The 20519-nt window shown below is 56.0% G+C and overlaps 1 protein-coding gene across 3 annotated transcripts in view; it reads left to right on the top strand.

The window, feature by feature from the left end:
• Positions 1–1453: 1453 nt before the first annotated feature.
• The window catches only part of EIF4E3 (eukaryotic translation initiation factor 4E family member 3), a 30665-nt gene continuing 11599 nt past the window's right edge, over positions 1454–20519 (top strand). For all 3 annotated transcript variants that reach the window (XM_054729570.1, XM_054729571.1, XM_054729572.1), the window contains exons 1-5: positions 1454–1624; positions 12412–12484; positions 15562–15656; positions 17008–17068; positions 19413–19479. In XM_054729570.1, the coding sequence (XP_054585545.1) occupies positions 1506–1624; positions 12412–12484; positions 15562–15656; positions 17008–17068; positions 19413–19479 (415 nt within the window). In that variant the 5' untranslated portion in view covers positions 1454–1505. The remainder of the gene's footprint in view (positions 1625–12411; positions 12485–15561; positions 15657–17007; positions 17069–19412; positions 19480–20519) is intronic.

The raw sequence follows: 20519 nt of genomic DNA, 5'->3' as shown, positions 1-20519 counted from the left end.
GTTGTCATTGTCATTTTATCTGGACTTGAATACCTTTTTAGGGAAGGCACCTGTCGGGGGGTTTGCAATAGACATCTCCGATGCCTGTGCTGGCCCTGAGCCCATCCGGATGTGCAGCTCCTGTTCTGGCCCATCCCAGTGAATGCTCAAGCGAAGAGCGGAGCATATGTTAGGCCAGGTGGAACATCTATGGGAACCGGAACTGTCACAGACTAGAGAGGGACGATCCAGAAATTCAAGGTTAAAGAGAGGGCCGGTGCCTGTGCCACTTATGACACATGCTCACATGCCCTCTCACCTCGCCTTTTCCTTTGAGAGTGACGCAGACCCAGAGAGGCGCTGTGCCAGGAGGTCCCTCGGAATCTGCTGGCCACGGGGACTTCTCTATCCAGAGGTGCCGAGCGCAGAGGGCTCGGTGTTCACCACGGCCTGGGTTCCTCCTCCTCCTCCCGCAGGTGCCCTGGGGCAAGCCTGGAGCACTCCAGCTGGCTTCGGGAACTGCCTTTGAAGTTGGCCACACGTGGGGCCAGGCTTGGGCCCCTCACTAGATGCCCCACGTGGTGGCAGCAGAGAGGGTGGGTTGGGGGCTCTAGGCCCTTCCAGTCAGCTGAGTTTGGAAAGTGCTGTCACCGTGAGGAATGTAAGGCTGACCTGTTACAACTTCATACCTGTGTCCGTGTTCCTGGCCCTTTCTATTGCACTCCGGCATTCCAGCGTTTGGCTGGAGGGTCCCATTGAATCTGTCTGTCAGTCACACCCAGCTGCGCTCCCCTCTGCCCTTTCATTCCTCCATCCCTACCCCAGCCATCTGCCAACGTTCCCACCCACTCCTCCTTCCCTCCCACCATCCAGCCATCCCTCCCTCTTTCTGTAGCTTGTCCACTCAGCTGTCGACTTCTTGTCTGGCTACAGAATTAGCCGCCTGATCAAGGGTCCTGGGTTCGATTCACGTCAAGGGCACATGCCAGGTTTGCGGCTCTATCCCCAATGTGGGGTGTGAAGGAGGCAGCAATCAATGATTCTCATCATCGATGTTTCTATCACTCCTTCTCCCTTCCTCTCTGAAACCAATAATAAAATATATACATAAAGAATTGGCCGCTTGATCCGTATTGCTCCTCCACCCCCATAGCCTGCCGAGGTGTCCCAGGCCGCCGCTCTGCCCTCCCTCCATCTCATCCGTGCGGGTTTCCACGCTGACCCCCCCCCCCCCCCCCACGCCCAGGGGCGGCCAGCTTTTTTTCGGGGCCTGGCGCGGGGCGGGGCTTGGCGCGGGCCGGGGCGGGGCGGGGCGGGGCGGGGCTTGGCGCGGGGCGGGGCGGGGCCTGGCGCGGGGCGGGGCCGGCGGGCCGGGGCGGGGCTGGGCGGGGCGGGGCTTGGGCGGGCGGGGCGGGGCCTGGCGCGGGGCGGGGCGGGGCTTGGCGCGGAGCGGCGGGGCGGGCGCGGTGACTCAGCCGCCCGCCTGGCCGTCCGCCGGTCCGGGCCCGGCAGGCGGGGCGCAGAAAATGGCGAGGCCCCGCGCCGCGCCCGCCCCCGCGCCGCCCGGCCTGCAGCCGCTGTCGGCGCCGCGGCCCGAGCCGGGCGGGGTCCCGCTGCACTCGCCCTGGACCTTCTGGCTGGACAGGTGAGGCCTGGCCGCGCGCCGCGGGCCTGCGCGCCGCTTTGTCTGGGCTCCGGGCCCCGGCCGGCGGCCCGCGGCTCGGAAGCCGAGGTTGGGGCCGGGGCGAGGCTGGGAGCGAACCGGCGCAGCTCCCGAACTTTCGGCCGCGCCTTCCCTTTTCATCCCCCTGAAAAGGACGGCCGCGGGCGAGCGCGGGCCGGCGGCGGGAGGTGGAGGGCCGGGTCACCCCGCGGGACGTGGGGCGCTCGGGACGCGGCCTTGGCCTTGGCCTTGGCCTTGGCCTTGGCCGGGCAGCCCCGGGCGAGGGGAGGCCGCGGGTGTGCGCTGCGGGCACGAGGACGGCCCCCCGGCGGCCACGCACACCTCTCCCCCACTCTGGTCTGAGCACTTGCCGGAGCCGGGGACCCAGGCGCCCCACTTGTCAGTTAAGCGGGGACAGGGATGGCTCCGGGCACAGCTGAGTGCGTTTCCTCAGAAACCCTCCCTGACCGCGTGTGGGTTAGCGCACCCACCCCGCGCCCCTCTGTCCTCCCTCCCGATGCCCAGCGCTGCCGCGGTGTGTGTGTGCGTTTCCTCTTCGTCTGTCAGTCCCTCAACGCTTCCCCTCTGTTAGGCCCAAAGCAGGGACTTACTGCTACATGGCAACGCCTAGAGCTGAGCCTGCTCACAGGAGCCCGAGAAGGCGCTCAGGAATCTGTCTCACCTTGAGGGCGCCCAGCCTGACACCTTAGGGCTGCCGGGAGCTTATGAACATTTTGATGCATCCGCTGTGGTTAAATGTTAGGAGGAAATGTATGTGACAGTCTTCTGTGAAGTTTACTTACTACACACAAACCTGGTCTTATCCGTCAAAGGCCTTGTATAAAATGAAATGTATCTTTTTAAGGAGGACAGACTCATTCTTTCTCCCTATGGACTTAGCACCCATCTATAAGAACTGACATTTGGAGCCATTGTCTTCTCTGGCACTCGAAGAAGAAGTTGGGGGTAAGGGAGGTACAACAAGTCTCTTCTTTTGTTCCCCCCAAAATATTTTCACTTTCATTATGGGATGCTAAGAGCACTTGACTGTCATAAGGGTAACCACTTGTTAACAGGTATTTGTTTCCAAGGAGTCAAACCTGGACCCCAGGTCTAAATTGTGAATACTGTTGACTGCGGGGGAACAGTATCAAGAGAGTCTCTTTTTAAACAGGTCACAGTCTACTTACAAGAGTAACATTTTAAGAATGGACTAAGATATTAATACTACATAACATACAACTTTTAAAGAATATTTTGTATTTTTAAAAAATTTTTTTATTGATTTCAGAGAGCAAGAGGGAAAGAGAGAAAAACACCAATGATGAGAGAAAATCATTTGCTGGCTGCCTCCTCCACGCCCCACACTGGGGATCGAGCCCGCAAGCCGGGCATGTGCCCTATTCTGGAATCAAACCCTGACCTCCTGGTTCATAGGTCGACGCTCAACCACTGAGCCACCCGGATAAGGCTATTTTGTATCTTTTTAAATAAGAACATGGTAACTTCAATGAAGACAAACTATAGCTTTCCTATTATGTACGTGCACATTTTTGCTCCCTGAAAGCCAGGAGTCAAGTGAGATGTACTGTTACTGTCAGGGTGTGGGAATCTTTCATAGAAGTGGCTCTGTCCGTTTAGGAGTTACAGTTAGTTCCAGCGCTGCTCACGGGAATTCATTTCCTGGTCAGCCATCCCGGCTTCCATTGGACTTTCTCCAGTTCTTCGGGAGGGAGCCATTGCAGGTATGTAGGCGGCCCCTTCCTCTTGGGGGTATGAACACATTGCCTTCTAGGGGTTTATTTATCACGTTTCCCCGAGAAACAGTTCTGGAGAGGGGGGCACCAAAGCCATCCTCCAGAGGCCTCCCCCCACGGCCTAAGCGTCTCCTTTGGCACCTGCCTCCCGGCCTGGGCGCCCAGCCAGCCAGCTGTGTGATGAGGACCAGAGAGAAGCCTCCCTTGCCCATATCGCTCAGGCCGTCCTGAGGATCAAATGAGAGCCATGATGCAGAACGCCAGCACATCAATGCTTAATCAACGTTAACTCCTCACATGGATAGTTCATGCTCCCAAATTACAGCCCCTCCTCCCCTCCCCCTCCCCCCACACCTTCCCCCCGGCCCCCCCACAGCCCCTGGAGCAGCTTATCTGAACTCCCCAAACCGCTGCTGTGCCAGAGAGGGCAGGGAGCCAGCAGCCTCGTTCATCCCTCGTTCCCCTCGAGGATGAGCGGGAGAGCCCCTGAGTGGGCTTGCCGCGTCCTCAGTAGTAAGCCCAGTGTGACGCTGCTGCTTGTTGTTGGGGGTTAAGTGGGCTGGCCACGGCTCTCAGCGTGGGCGGTAATTTTGTTGGAGGCTGTAGCCTGAAGCGTTTCCCTTCCCTTTTCTGGACATTTAAAACTGCCCTTTCTGGTTCTTGGAGGCCCCTCTTAGTTGTGTGTCTGCTTTGTTTTCACCCCTCTCCTCTGTTTCATCCACCTCCTTAGTCCTCTTGTCTCTGCCCACACCAGTGAGCTCATCCAGTCACAAGGCTCTCCGCTCACTGTGCACTGTGACCCCCAACCTGGCGCTGCTGTGTCTGCGCGGGGGCTCACACACCCAGCCTGTGTGCCCGGCCTGCCCCCCTCCATCTGTCCAGCTCAGACCGAAGCAGGCCGCAGCAGCTCCTTCCTTCCGTCTGCCCCGTCAGAGACCTCGGCGTTTCTGTGACTCTCTCCCCACCTTCCCCCTCTCCTCTCCTGTCTTTCTCCCTACCCTCTAAGTCATTATCAACAAATGCTGTGGATTCTACCATTAAAGTGGGTCCAGAATTCAATTCACTGTCACCGCCTGTATCCTAGCTGCTCTCCTTGCTTCTGCCCTGGCCCTGCCGCCCGTTCCCTCACAGCGGCCACAGCGGCCCCTCTCACACCGAAGTTCAAGCTCGCTGCCTTTCTGCTCTGTTTCACTCAGAGCAAAAGCTAAAGTGCTTACAGGAGCCCATGGGATTCTGCAGCACTTCCTGCCCCCCCCCCCCTTGTCCCTCTGTCTCCCTGTCACTCTCCCTCCTGCCTCCACCCTTCTGGCTCTCTGGCCCCTTCTGACTCCCTTATCCCAGCACGGTCCTCCGCCCCCCAGGTCCCCGCCGGAAATGCTCTTCCCTCGCGTCCGGGAGCCTGCGCTTGTTTTCTTTTTCTGGTTCTTGCTCAGATGTCACCTCAGGGCGGCCATTCCTGAGCCCTGATACACAATGGCACGCACCTCCAGACACACACTCCCCCCCCCCCCCCCGACTTTGCTCTCTGGGATTAGCCCCCTCGACCTGTCCTCTCCTTAGAATAAGCTTCACAGGGTCTCTCCCCACGCTCTGACCAGCGCCAGCGCGGGTGCCGCACCAAACGCCTCCGGCGTCGCTGAATTCCACCCCGGTGGCTTTCCCTTCCCCGGGGTCGTCTGCTTTGTCATTTGCAAATCTGCATCTCCAGCCCTGCCTCTCCCCTGTGTCTGGAGGCGCTGCCTGCCCCGTGCTGTGTAACACACCACCTTCCCCCGGTGTTTCAGAGGTGAGGTTTCCCTGTGCCCTGGAACCCGCTCAGAATTGTCATTCCCAAGCTCCCGCCCTCTGGCACAGCCGTGGTTTGAGGGGGCTCTGCGGTGGGGTTGCATGTCCTAGCAGCCCTTTTACCAGAGCAGATCTGGCTGGCTTTGTGGTTAGTTGGTTGTCTTTAGGAACCAGCCGCTTTAATCTGAAAAGAAAAGGCATCCCCAGCTTTAAAAAAGGGAAAACTGACACATTGGGGCACAGACTTCTCTGTCGCTGCGTTTACTGTGCGACCCATCGCCTGCCTCTCCCCAACTCCAGAGTCCACTCATCCTGTTGGTTCTTGCTGGTGACGGCGGCCTGCGGGTCCCTCTGGCCGAGTCTGGACTGAACCCCTGAGATTGGGCCACAGTGCTGTTTCTGCGTGGGGTGCCCTCTCCCCTTCGTCTCCTTGAAAAGCTGCCCTGCATCCCTCAGGCCTTGCTAAGATGCTGAGCCCGAACTGCCCTCCCGCAGCCCGCGGCCCAGGCAGGACGAAGCCACCACCTCGTGTTTCCACAGCAGCGCTCACCGGCTGGTGTTGCTCTAAGGATCATCGGTCCCTCTTCTTGGTTATGAGGCTCTAACTGCCTCTTGTGTGACTCCTGGGAGTGCACATGCCAGTGCACATAGTAGGTTCTTAGTGAGTATCTGTGTTCTGGTTTTTAATCATAGAGGTGCACTGTCACAGGCAGCTCCCACCAGCCCCACCCCATCGGGTTTAGCGCCACTCAGCCATATTTCTTCACGTGCAGTCTCTTACCCTGACCTCCCCGTCACCGAACTACCGGGCTGTGCTTGTTAAATGCAGGCTCCCCACCCTGCCCCACTTACTCAGTGAGGCCTCTGGGGTGGGGTGTGCATTGTAACAAATGCCTTCGGCATCACAAGTTGAGAATTACGGCTCTGTTTATTGATAAGGTTAATTGGGCATATGAATTCCTAGTCACTGTTCTAGGTGCTGAGAGTGCAGAGATGATGACAGCGTTGACCTGGGCCACCCAGGAGAGGTGTCTCGCATGCTGGGTGCTTCCACAGACCCGTGATGAGCCCAGCGAGGTGCGAGTTCTAGAGGGACCCGCCTTTCAGGGTGTGATGCTTTCAGATACGTTCGAGTTGTGTGCTCCATGATGATAAGCCTGATCCATGGAGGCGGGGCCCAGCTTGGCAAAGAGGACCCCCAAATTATCCTTGTTCACAGAATGGCCCGAGGACTAGGTGAGGCAGGGACTGCATGGAAGGCACAGCTGGCAGGTAGAGGGGCTGGCATCTCGGCTATTCCTGTCCTTTTTCCGCCGTTCTCGCCTTTCTGAAACTTCAGGCTCTCTTAAGGCCCAGGATTTAATTTTGTGTACGGGACAGGGGGCTCTGGCCTGATGAGGGGCACAGCCTGTCCCGCCGTGGGTCCGTGGTTGCTTTCTGCAGATAGGCCTGTGGCCTCTAACATCCTCTCCCAGAAAAGGTCCTAGTTCTTACCAGTACTATCTGTTCAAAAATACACTTTCTCTTTTTAATACTAGAGACGCCATTTCCTTATTTTCAAACTAAGACAGCTCGCAAGACTTTAGGGATCTGACATGATGGCAAGTCGAAGCTTGGCCTTGCTTGGTTCAGCACACTGACGGGAGTGTAGTTACACAGCGGCCTCTTCACCCGCCCCCAGGCACTGGAGGAGGAAGTGTGTATCGAGATCAAAAGAGTCCCAGTTGCTACTGCCAAGGAGCTTGTAGGCTAGGAATGACAATAGCAGGGAAAAATGAAAAACGCAGAAATAAAGCATTCAGATTGTGTAGATGGCTTCAATGGATGCATTATTCAATGTTAATAATATGCCCTGAGTCATAGTCATTTTTGTATGCGACTCTCTCAGGCAGCAAGCTGCTGTAACCACAAGCCACAGATCTGTCTAAACGTGATGGAAATGAAATCTGTCCAAAAGTGATTTAAAGGAATGAGTGATCTCAAAGGGACACCGTCCGTCACATCCCTGAATTTTCCTCTGACAGCTGAGCCTGATGTTAACAAATTCCACAAGAAGACTGACTTTCAGGAGACGTGTCCCTGGCTTTATAGTTTCCCCTCAACGTTCTCCTCACGGAAATGAGATGATCTCTCAGGTTAGGTGGAGTATTGTCATTATTCATGTTCTCATCCAGCATTTTCTGTGCGTGTTCACTGGACATGTGTCTCCATTAGTTGGACATACGGAACCACGTGTAAAGGTCAGACATCTTTTCCCACTTCCCCAGTGAATAGTAGCTACACTCACTCCAGTGTGCCGGGTGGGCACCGCACGGGCCGTCGTCTGCACCCGTTTTCCTGTCTTCCTGCCTCAGCCGTCTGGCTTTGGTTGGCCAGTTATTTTCTTCTCACGTCCAGCCCCAGGAAACGACCTGAGCTGCACACCTTGTAGCCCCTGTCGGGGTGGCATTGTTGCCAGGGACCCTGGTGGCATCCCCCGCCCTGCACCTCTGCTGCTGCCCGCTGGTGCCTCGAGGGGTGGTGGGAGAGGAGAGGGCAGCAAGAGCAGGGGGTGGGCCCAAGAAGGGGGACATAACTTAAGGTGGGCAAGAGGTGTTGGTGACCCGCCGTCGGCATGTGACACCGTGCTGGCCGACCGCTCGGTCCCGCCGGAGGCGTCCTCTTCACACCAGGCGGCCAGAGGAAGGGCCCGACCTGCCGAGGCAGGCTCACTGAGCCTGCATTTCCCGGTCTGTAAAGTGAGGACAGTAATGCCCACGTGGCAGGATTGCTGCAGGGTTTGAAATAATAAATGTAAAACCCTTTCATATAGCATGTGCTCAACAAAAGGAAGCCATTATTACAGTAATATCACTAAATCAGAGAGAAAACTCCTGGAGAAACAGTTCAGACTCCTTCACCTGCTCCTCCGGGCAGTCAGTGCCAGGGCGGAGTCTCAGCCCCGCTGAGCGCAGGGCGGTGGCACACAACTCCACGTGTGCACACAGCCCTGACTCAGGCCGTGGTTTGCACCAGCTCTGCCTGTACCTCCTACAAATGCTCCAAGTCCGCGTGTATCCTCAGCCGCTGCTCCCGCGGCCTCTCCCAGCAAATAAAGGAGGGCTTAACCGTTGTTTCTTTGCCTTCGGAGTCTGGGGGATTCAGAGAGCAGACGGCCAGTTCTAAACCCTGCGGGGACAAGGGCTCTGTCTGTCCCCTCAGCTAAGAGGTGTGCAGTGACTCTGTTGATGAAATAAATGATAAATCCTCTGAAACGTGCGACGTGCTCGCGGGGTTTCTCGGCGTTTGGGACTAACACTTCCGTGCTGAGGGCTGCCCTGTGCGCTGCAGGAGGCCCAGCAGCAGCCCCGCCTCCGGCCACGGTGCCGGTCGCATCCCTTCCATGGTGACGACCAGTGTCCCCTGGGCCACACCACAGAGGAGCATTCTTGGCCTGCAGAGAGAGGGCTTAGTTAGGGTTCTCTTGGAAGATTTGGGTGTGTAACAGGAATGCAGTAAAAAGACGTTTGAACGATAGGAGAATAGGTCTGGCCAGCTTTCTCATTGATCAGAGCGTCGCCCCTCGGACTGAAGGGTCACGGGTTTGATCCCCTCAAAGGCAAGTCCTTTGGTTGCAGACTCAATCCCCGGCCCTGGTCAGGGCATGTGCAGGAGGCAACCAATCGATGTGTCTCTCTCATCGATGTTTCTCTCTCTGCCTCTCCCCCTCCCTTCCACTCTAAAAACCAATGGAAAAGGATCCTCAGGTGAGGATTCACCACGAAAGAGAGGATACAGTGAACGTGTGATACAAGTACGGATGTTCCCTCAATGGGAACCCACTGCAGACGGCCTTCCAGCTGCCACACCAGCTGTTAGCGTAACAGGAAGGGCAGTGTGGCTGGGCTGCCAGGCCTGCAGCTTCGCCCTCAGCCCCTGCACGGCTGCTTGCAGAGCCCGAACCGTAGACGGTCCAGCTGGTGGGTCAGCATTGGAGCAGCAAGTGCAGCGCACGCTGGTCTGTGTCCCAGGCGCCCGTCACGGAGAAACCTCTGCTTGTCGGCCCCGTTGGACGCCGTTCTGTGGCTGTGGCCCAGCATTGCTCTTGCAGAGGCGCGAGGCTCAGCGGTGAGGTAGGCACCCGGGCACCTGGCAGTGACTGTCGGAATCAGCTGTGGCTCACCGAGTAATGCCCTGCGTGCACAGCCCAAGCCAGACATTCCCACCACCGGAAGTTCCACAGCTCCACCCTCTTTCTTTGGTGCCTGGGTATTCCTAAAACTCTGCAGCATTGGAAGGAGCCTTCCATCAGAATCCAGAGATTGAGGAAGTTAGTTTCCGGAGAACCTGACACCTTTCCTTCCACACGGCGATGGGTCAGCATCAGAACGAGCTGCTGGCAGCAGGAGCCCTCCCCGGCTCCGTAGGGAAGATTATGCTGAGGAAGTTATGTGGACACAACCTAGTATTAAAAATGGGATTCAGCCCCAACCAGTGTGGCTCAGTGGATAGAGCGTCGGCCTGTGGACTCAAGGGTCCCGGGTTCGATTCCGGTCAAGGGCATGTACCTTGGTTGCGGGCACATCCCCAGTAGGGAGTGTGCAGGAGGCAGCTGGTCGGTGTTTCTAACTCTATCCCTCTCCCTTCCTCTCTGTAAAAAATAAATAAAAAAATATATATTTTTAAATGGGATTTACCCCTAGCTGGTTTGGCTCAGTGGCTAGAGTGCCAGCCTTCAGACTGAAGGGTCCCGGTTAGATTCTAATCAAGAGCACATGCCCAGGTTGTGGGCTCGATCTCCAGTAGGGGGCGTGCGGGAGGCAGCCGATCGATGATTCTCTCTCATCATTGTCTCTCTCCCTCTCCCTTCCTCTCTGAAATCAATAAAAAAATATACATTTTTTAAAATGGGACTCAGCAAAGTCTGTGGCCTGAATGAGAACACACCTAGAGCCAGTTGCAAATGCCATAAAAATGTCCGTAGGGCTTGACTGGACAGCCGGGCGCAGAGCAGGAAGTCTCGGTGGTCACCTGCATTCTGACCAGGCTCTGTGGCCTCAGGCACGTCACCAACCCTCTCTGGCCTCTGCCTGCTCGCCTGTGCAGTGGGAAGAACTGATGTGAAGCTGCACCGCAGGCACGCGAGGGCTCACTGCCGCGCAGGAGCTGCTGGCGGCGGCGGCCTCGTTTCATTCACAGACTGGAAACTAGATTTCTTCAAAAAATGTCTTCAGAAATGCGAACCTGAGGGGACCTGAGTGACGTTGTATGACGGCCCCTGCGTGAGAGTGAGTGAGAGGTCGCCGGTGACCTTGCTTGTCGGTTAGAAGGCGGGTCCTCACCATGTGTTTGCTTCAGTTGACGTAATGCTATGAGGTGAACATTCAAATTATTCTCATTCTAAACCGTTATAGATTGTGGTGGAACTTTAAAAATTTTAAAATGAAAAAATAGAAAGTCCATTTACTTCCTTCGGACTCCAACCCCTCCCCTCGCAGGGGGAGCATGCATGCTGAGGGCGGGGTGGGGGGCGGTCTGTGCTGGGCATGTTCACTTGGGAGACCAGCTAAACTTTTCAAAGGGAAAAAGTACCAGTAGATTTTCATATAAAAGCAATAAATTTTTCATGTGCAAATCTCTTCAGAAAAAAATCAAGGTTTTTTAAAAGAGCCCCTCCCCCGCCAATGTTTTCATAATCTTAGCCAACAACAGTGTAGAGGCCTGCATTAAACACAAATCAGTATTTGCCCAAGTCAGCCCTCACCCACCAGCCGGGCGGTCCGGGCACACGGTGGACGAGGCTCGGGCACTGAGCCAGCTGCCCCCCACGCCCGCAGCACACTTGGGAGAATTGAGGTGGCAGCAACGTGCCATCGTGGTGGTTATTGTGGTTTGCTTTTTCACAAACCAGCGTCCAGCTTCTTGATAAAAACGAGAAGTGCGGTGTGCACTCAGTGCTTTAGGGAGGGTTATTCATCAGACGTTACCTGCTCAGCAGAGACCCCTGGTTTGCCCTCAGACTAATCTCTAACTGTGCTGACTTAGCGGCCTCCAGGCCAGGGCGCTGATTTCCAAAATGTGTTTCTGGCATTCAGGTTCGACACCCAGGGATCATTCATTGGTCCGTAGTCCCGGAATGTCACCTGTAGAGCCCTGACACGCCTCGTGTCCCCCCACAGAAGCAGACCCCGGGGCCTGGCCCTTGCTCGGCCCTCCCTCACCTGAGCTATGAGTCTTACGCACATCCCACTGTCAGTGCCTGGCGACCATCCAGGGTCCGCGGACCACTGGGCGTCCGTGAGGTCCGAAAGGTTGGCGACCGCTGATCCAGGGAGTTCACCTTCCTGAGGACCCGGGTCTGCCTCTGAGGGTCGGTAAAGAGCGTCCCTTTCATTGATCCCCACGGGTCAGCCACGAGCCAGCACGCGCCCTCAGCACGCCTGTCTGGCCAGTGAACAGACATGGCGCTGGGAAGCTTTATTCTGAGTGTGAATTCTCACCTTAGGCCTGATGTAGCCGGCACATCATTTTTGAGCAAGAACTGCCGAGTTCATGCAGGGAGAGAGAAAACGTGTCCATCACAGTTTCCAGGATTGATGACATCATGTCATGCTGCCCGTCCCAGGCAGCTGCCCGGCTTTCCCACGAATAAGCCGTAGCGTGTTGCCATCTAGTGGAGCACAGGCAGGTGGAAGGTGAAGGTATTCTGACCACAGAGACAGAGCTCATCCCATCAGCCATGGGAACGAACTGACTCTCCCAAAGGCGAGTGCTGGGGACACCGTGCAAGTCCCAGAGTCACCAGGCTGACCTTAGGCATCGTGTCCTCCGCACAGACGCCGCCTCTCCCTTCACACCTGCTAACGGGCGTCTCACACGGACCCAGCCAGGACCCTGCATGGCCATGGCCACCTGGGCGTAGGCAATTTCTTGTCCAAAGTCCTCGGCAATAAGCTTGGTCATTACAAGGTTATTTTAGGGTTTTTAAAATGTGCTTTTGAGGTTCCCAGAACCTTTCTTAGATACATTTTAGGTTTTTTCTACTGAATTCCCACAGAGTGAGTAAGTTTATTGTTAGGAAAAGCAAACCCGTGACTTCAGAAAGCAGGAATTTCACGTCTTAAGTTGTAAACAGGCCCAGGAATGTCAGTCTGAAGGTGTAGCCCAGCTCGCCCGATGCCCGCAGGTCACTGTGGACACTCACCACTGACTGCGCGCTGCTGTCTGCCCTTCTGCTTGTTTGCTTAGATCTCTCCCCGGGGCCACAGCCGCCGAGTGCGCATCCAACCTGAAGAAAATCTACACGGTGCAGACAGTACAGGTGAGTCCGAGCAGGAGCACCCCAGTGGTGCGTGCTGGACACTGAGTCTTGCACCCTGACCGCCCTGGGCTCTGTGGTTCTGTCCCGGGCTCTCACCCACGCCGGGCTGGGCTCTGCGGTTCTGTCCCGGGCTCTCACCCACGCCGGGCTGGCCCCGTGGTTCTGTCCCGGGCTCTCACCCACACCGGGCTGGGCTCTGTGGTTCTGTCCCGGGCTCTCACCCACGCCGGGCTGGCCCCGTGGTTCTGTCCCGGGCTCTCACCCACGCCGGGCTGGCCCCGTGGTTCTGTCCCGAGCTCTCACCCACACCGGGCTGGGCTCTGTGGTTCTGTCCCGGGCTCTCACCCACACCGGGCTGGGCTCTGTGGTTCTGTCCCGGGCTCTCACCCACGCCGGGCTGGCCCCGTGGTTCTGTCCCGGGCTCTCACCCACACCGGGCTGGCCCCGTGGTTCTGTCCCGGGCTCTCACCCACGCCGGGCTGGCCCCGTGGTTCTGTCCTGGGCTCGGTCAGACTCCAGCTCCCTGTGTGGGCTCTGCTTTCCCATCTGGAGGTGCTGGCACCCCATGGGCCACCGGGAGGAGCTGGCGGTGTCGAGTGTGGACGGGAGGGTCTAAGACTAGTTTCCTTCACGATCAAATGCCACGTTCTCGATTGGGCCATCTCCACCCTATTAATTTCTGCAAAATTAGCACCCTGTGCACCTCCTCCAGGCTGGAAGGAGGTGACTAGCAGGGCCCTGGTACATCGAAGGTTCTGTTGTTTCTTCAGAACATTCCAGGAGGGCGTTTGCCAGTTTCCCTGAGAGGAATGATTATCTGTTGGGCAGAAGACTGTCCAGTGGCAGAGTTGCCATCAGAACTGAGCGGGGGTGGGGCAGGTGGTCCTCTTGTCTGGTCCCTGCGTCATCACGTTAGGCTCACCTCCCACTTCTCACCTCCCACCTGGCCCCTGAGTCACCCAGTGACGTCGCGGTCCTGGCCCTGGAACAGGGAGGAAGCGGGGTTTCCTGCGTGGCCTGTGAGGTTGTCCTGGCAATTAGTTCTGCTTTAATTTTTCCACAAGACAGTCTCAGCACCCACTTAGCGTTATCATTCAGCACAGAGCACGTCCCCCACCGCAGTGTTGGACGCCCCCGCCACTTCCTCGGTCTTGGGGCTCCTTGTCCTGCAGCTGCGCTGTTCCTGTCAGACCCGCCAGGGGCACGGTCCCCTCTGCTCAGCCTTCCACGCCGGAGGGTGTTGCCACGGTCCTCACAGAGGCGTTCTGCAGCCCCTTCCAGACGAGCCCTGAAAGGTTGGCTCTTTGTAAACTAATTCTCATCCAAACCCTAATGACCACACTGAATGGTAATGCTCGAGCAGGTTAGTCTCGGCCTCCATTTTCTTTCCTATGAAACTGCAGAAGCTGCGCCTCCCGTGAGACGGCCATTAGGACAGACACACAGACATGCACATTTCAGAGTCCAGGCCTGGCACTGTCATATGGCTAGTACTGCTATTCCTATCACTCCGTTATCCTATGTAATAAAAGCCTAACATGCAAATCCACCAAACAGCCGAACGACCGGTCGCTATGATGCACACTGACCACCAGGGGGCAGACGCTCAACACAGGATCTGCCCCCAGGCCCCAGGTCGGTCACACTGCAGATTGGCCCTGATCACCAGCCAGGTCTAGGGACCCTATTGTTGCATGAATTGCATGCACCGGGCCTCTAGTTTTTATATAATACTAGAGGCTCAGTGTATGAAATTTGTGCACCGGGGCGGGGAGGTGTCCCTCAGCTCAGCCTGCACCCTCTCCAATCTGGGATCCCTCTCACAATCCAACACTGCTGGCTCCCAACTGCTCACCTGCATGCCTGCCTGATTGTCCCTAACCACTTCTGCCTGCCAGCCTGATCACCCCCTAACCACTCCCCTGCCAGCCTGATCGATGCCTAACTGCTCCCTGGCCGGCCCAATTGCCCCTAACTGCCCTCCCCTGCCAGCCTGGTCACCCCTAACTGCCCTCCCCTCCATGCCTGGTTGCCCCCAACTTCTCTCCCCTGCTGGCCTGGTCACCCCTAACTGCCCTCCCCTGCAGGCCTGGGTCCCCCCAACTGCCCTCCTCTGCAGGCCTGGTCACCCCCAACTGCCCTCCCCTGCAGGCCAGGTCCCCCCCAACTGCCCTCCCCTGCAGGCCTGGTCCCCCCCCAACTGCCTTCCTCTGCTGGCCTGGTCACCCCTAACTGCCCACAACTGTCCTTCCCTGCAGGCCATCTTGTAGCAGCCATCTTGTGTCCACATGGGGGCGGCCATCTTTGACCACATGGGGGCGGCCATCTTGTGTCTTGGAGTGATGGTCAATTTGCATATTACTCTTTTATTAGATAGGATTTCTGTCTACCAGCCACTCTGTCTTCATTCGTTCTGACTGCTCCAACAGAATTCCATAGACAGCTGGCTTCAACACCCAGGACACGGGTGCCAGTGTGGCTGGTTCCTACAAGGGCCCTGTCCTGGTTTTCATGTCCTCGCTGTGTCTTCCCGGAGCAGCTTTCTGCCTCCTCCTGGAGGTGCTAACCCATCCGTCCTGTTTACCTGCCAAGGGCTCTGCCCCTGCAGCCCTGTGACTGAGGAGCCCCGGGAGAGGCAGCAGGTGCCTGCCCTCCTCTTCCTCCCTCCCACCCCGAGTCCCGGGAGCAGCCTCCTGGGCGTGCAGAGAAGTCGGTTATGTTACAGCATGGGTCAGGGTCCACGCGGCACCACGGCTTCATGCGACGCCATCTACTGTCAGAGGGGCTTTGCGAGGCCCAGCCCCAGCGTCGTGTGGAGGCAAATGCAGAGGAGTGTTTGTTTGGGGACCGCCACACGGGAGGCCTAGAGCGTGGCCCCACTGCAGCCAGGGATGCTGTTGAATGTCATGTTAACATTTTCTAGCAGAAAGTTAGAAAAACACTGAGAAAAATCCATTTTGAATGGATAGGACTTAATGAGGATATGATTTTTTTCCTTAAATTCATTAATTTTATAATATAGTGGCATAGTAAAAATCAATACTGGGTATATTAAATGAAGTGTTTTTCTTTTAAAGATATTCTGGAGTGTGTACAATAACATCCCTCCTGTGGCTAGCCTGCCTTTGAGATGTAGTTATCATTTAATGAGAGGAGAGAGGCGACCACTTTGGTAAGTGTCCAGGGTTAACCTGAGGTTAGGGGGAGGGAATGGTTGTGCCCCTCGTTAAGTTTGTGGTGCTGAATTGGAGTGCACAGCACTTTTCTGCAGGTGCTGACGTCATTTGAGCTGTTACTTAATTATGAACTAAGCCCCTCCCATCGCCCTGCTCACAGGGCTCAGGGTGGCGGGAGGGTTTCTCGGGCTCTTCCCGGAGGCCCGTTCGGTCTCACAGAGAGCCCTGGCTAGGCTGAGGTGTGGCGCGGCCCTTGGCGGTGTGCACCATCTAGGTGTTCATTCAGGACCGCGCAGTTGGTGGGGGGCTGAGGGACAGATCGGGGATGCACCCTGTTGTGTGGAATAAGATCATGTCACCAAAAACACCTGTCTCCCACGGCCCGCAGAACGCGGTGGGACTGCCGGGGCTGGGGTGGGCAGGGGCGTCTTCTGGTCGCTCAGTGCAGGGATGGGGACAAGGCCAGGTGCCTGGGCTGGAGTCCCAGTCAGTAGCACGTCCTTACAGCACGTTCCTCAGCTGTTCGGAGTTACGTACTCATTAATAAAAGGGAAATGCATGTCATCTCCTTTGGTAGCAAGTGACAGGAATGAAATCCGAGCCAAACAATGGGGTTTGGGCCTGTAGCTGAGCATCCAGGGCGTCAGGCTGGCAGGTGGTGCTCAGGTGCTGCGGAGACCGGCGCTCGCTCTGTCGGACCGGCCTGCTCTCCTCGCGTTGGTTCACTTCTCCGGCTCTCCCATCAGGGGTGGCAAATGGCTCACAGGACCCCCAGTCCTGCACCCTACGAGGTTATTCCTGTCAGCTTCGCCACCAGGAGGGAAGCAGGGCTGCTCCCATGGGCTCACACGGGATCACAGGCCCCGGGAAGAGGCCTGGGCACAGCCGCCGCAGCGGAGTGGGTCTGGCACAGAGTAGGGACACGTGGCTCCTTACAGGAAGTCTGGGTGCTCTTACCAGCGAGGAAGCAGACACAGGAAGTCCTAGCCATTCCACCAAGGGGCGGGGGCTCCTGTAGACCTCGGCGGCAGCGCCCTCGTCCGGTGCTGCAGGTAGAGGCCCTTCCCTGGTGGGCCACCGCGCTAATTTGTCCACCTGCTAGTCCAGGCTGAGGGCTGGGGTGCATCCCCCCTGCCCTTGTGGTCACTGAATTCCACTTCCCTCCCTCTTCATCCCACCCCCATTCTTTTTATTTCATCTACTTCTGTTTTCAATAAAAGGACTGGGGGAGAGTTTATTGAAGAATACTGGTTGTTTTTGGTTTTTAATGTCATCTATTGTTAAAGTAAATGTATGTACAGCCACTTACTGCCTGAGTATAACTTTAGACGTTGGTCTTTGATCCAGGGAAGAGGAGAGTAATGCAAAGGGCGGCGTGTGGAAGATGAAAGTGCCCAAGGACAGCACGGTAGGTGTCTGGCCCTTTTCTAGAACTGGCTGAGCCGGGGGCTGATTGCAGCTGATAACATTCCGTGCCTCCACGCCTGCCGGGTCGCCTCAGAACAGGCCGGGGGCGAGAAACTGTCCTGACCTTGGTGGGTTTTGCCTCACACGCTGCCTTGCGATTATACCTTGTGCTTCTCTGTGGAGGTGGTGTAATCGCTTTGCTGTGCCACATGTCCTGAAGAGCTAATGCATACAACTTTTACAGAAAGCTTATTGTCTTTCCGCACCGAGCGTAACTAGCATGTGGATGGTGGTTTTACAAAGTGAGAAGCAGGGTGCTTCCCACCGAAGGCACATGGTTCTGAGGACGACCATGGCATGGCGAGCGGGGTTCCTGGAGGCTGATGAGAGCTGTTTGGAGGGAGGGCCTGGTGGAATGCTGGTTTGCTGTGGCCAAGCCTCAGAAACCTCCGTTTCCCCGGGGTGGGGGTGGGGGTCTCTAATGTATCATGCTGTCTGAAAATGAGTGTTCAAATCTGTTCTTAAGCCCTGGGAAACCAAAGGGCTTCTTTGAAAATAGATGCTAGGGCAAATGCTACCCATTCTCACCTTTTAGTAGTTTCTTTCATGTGGATCCAGGACCCGTAGGCTTAAGAGTCGCAGTGTCTCCAGGACCCGTAGGCTTAAGCTGGAGTCATTTTGCTGTAAGCACAGCCCTAACGATGCAGCGGGCTTGTTTGTTAAGGACGCGAGCTCGTAGTCACGATGCATAGCTCCAAACTTGCCTGCTGTGTGGCCTCCATAATAAAGCATGCCAGGAAGCAGATGCCCAGTCAGGTAGGTAAGGCCTGGGCCTTCACTCCGTCCCCCTTAAAAAGGAGAGGAAGTACATAGTGTAAGAAGAGAGAAGAGAGTGTAGGTTTTTTACTTTCAATAAGAACACATTTTCCTTTTCACGTTGTTTTCTGACACGAGGCTTTGAGTTCTAGTAGAAACACTCCTGATGCCATCATTCCGGGAGAGGCGGAAAGGCATGTCCGTCCCCGTTAGAGCCCTGGCCACGCTCAGTCCCAAATGGTGCGCTGCGTGTCTGCAAGCATCGGCACCCGTGCAGCTCCGTGCCCGCCTAATGCCAACGAGCGGGCGTCTGGTGGGCCAGCCTGTGCGCCCCCGAAACAGGACGGGGACCTTCCCTGCCCCTCAGCTTCATCACCAAGCGTGTGAGGGACTCCCGCGGGGACAGACACAGTAGGAGGGTGGTTTCTAGATGGGAGACAAGTGGTCCAGAAAAGAGAAGGAAGGAGAGCCCTTCTAGACGGGGGAGGTCGCGACGGCTAGCTGGCCTCGGGGGTAGAAGCCCAGTGAGGCTGCCTCCGGCCATTAGCACAGCACAGTAAGCACTGGGAGGCGGTTCGTGTGCACTGCGCCCGGTGTGCAGCGAGCAGACAGCAGACCATGAACTGGTGAGCCTCGGAGTGCCTTTGTGACTCTCTCGTGGTCCAGGCAGCCTGAGTGGCCGGGCCCTGTTGTCGCTCCCCGTGGCCTCTGGAGACACACTCAGAGCAGCTGGTGGCTGCCAGCCAGGCTCACAGGCACGAGGCCGCCTGCCAGGACTCACAGCCGGTTCGGGGAGAGTTCAGAGCCTGTGGCCCAGGGCAGGGGGTAAACGGGACCAAGAACTTTTCGGGTGGGGGGAGGGGGGGCAGCTGGAAGACCTTTAGGCCCCGGAACCTGTATGGCTCTCGAGTAGAAAGGACTCCATTGTTTCTCGCTGGTAGGAGGGAGAGCAGACCACCACTGGTCTGGGGAAGCGCACACACAGACTCAGCGCCTGTCCCTTGGCGCAGACTCCCGCGGGAACGGGCGTTTGCACGCTTCTCGTACTCAGTAACCCAGAAACCTTCCACAGCGCCCTTCCTGGTTAACCTTTCCAGTGCCTTAGAAGCTGCAAGGAAAACAGAGAAGAGGGTTTGAAGAGAAGGATTTTACTAACAGCATTCAAGTGTAACTAGAAAGAGGTATATAAATCAGAAAGTGATGCCATTTGAATGCATCCCCCCCACTGTTTTAATTTCATCAGGGGTGTCACTAGAAATTAGCTGTGATGTAGGACACCAAGGTTTTGGGACACCAAGTTAGTGACTGGGTCACTGCATCTGTCTGCCCAGTTACTTGGGGAGCAACACGGCACACGCTGCCTGTCTACACCTGTAGCTTGGAGGTGTCTGTGGGCGCTAGACACGGGCGTGGCAAGCACACAGGTTGTGGAAATGGGACTGTCTTAGCTCCTGGGTATAATTGTCTGAAAATACATGTATGTTGTATTTTTGGTTTTGTTTTTTGTTTTCTATTCTTTTTCACACCAGTCCACAGTTTGGAAAGAGTTGTTGTTAGCGACTATCGGGGAACAGTTCGCAGGCTGTGCCGCAGCAGGTAAAGAGCCGCGGGCGGGCGCTTGCCTTGTCCTGGTCCTTGCAGAAGTGCGTGTATGTCTGACTTTTACATGTTTTGAAGTTGTTTATTTTTTAACTGTGAAGTTACTTAGACTTTTTTCATGTGATTGTGGCATTTAGTGTTTTGTGTGTATGGACACATGCATATTTACATGTGTGTCTACTATGTGTACGTCTGTGCATATGCATGTGTATGTGCCCTCATAACTCATCTTAACAGTGTCCGTGGTCCTCTGTCCAAGACCGACAGGCAGAAGGGAAAGGGAGCTGGTTTCAGTGGGCTCTTGGAGGTGGTGGTAGGTGGACGCAGGTCTGTCCCTCCAGGCCCGGCCCCTCCTCCGGTCCCGGGGTCCCTCTCACAGGGTGTGATAAGGGGTGGGCAACATTATTGGCTGTAACCCCCCAATTGAGGCTAAAATATACAGTCTTCAGAACTTGACTTTGGAGACCACTTTCAAATACCGAGTGAGTCTCTGAGAGCCCCGAGAGTGCATTTTTATTTTATGAATAAAGCCACTCCAAGAGCTGCTCGTTCCACGTTGTGTTTCTCTTGGGCAGCTCCTCTGGAGGGTCCTGAGGTGACATTTAGGATAACATTTTCCTGTTCCGCTTCCAGTTACGATTTTTTAAAACAAATTGGTGTTGACTAATTTGCCAGCAGCTGTTTGTTGGTGGTGTGACCTTTAGGGGCTGGGCATGGCGGCCTCCAGCTCCTCGGTCAGCAGTTCTGATATTTCTGCTATTGTTTTGCTTTCTTTTCACACCACTTTTTTATTAAGATAAAACCTGGGTTAGATGAAATCATCTTAAAAATAAGATTCCTTTTATTTTAACAGAGAGTGGTTAGCAACTTCACAATTTTGCAGGCAAAATGCATCCGAGATGTAATTATAAATACAGACATCCTGGGAGAGGAATGAATTACTCGTTTCAGAACCAGGGAAAGCTAGCTAGTAACAGTAAACAGGATTAAGTAAAGGAGGCCTGTTGTCCTGTGGTTGACTCGGGAGAGGAGAGCGC

Source organism: Eptesicus fuscus, chromosome 18 (assembly GCF_027574615.1).
Source record: "Eptesicus fuscus isolate TK198812 chromosome 18, DD_ASM_mEF_20220401, whole genome shotgun sequence".
NCBI classification, from domain to species: Eukaryota; Metazoa; Chordata; class Mammalia; order Chiroptera; family Vespertilionidae; genus Eptesicus; species Eptesicus fuscus.
Note: the sequence above shows the minus strand (reverse complement) of the source record. Positions and strands in the feature narration are given on the sequence as shown.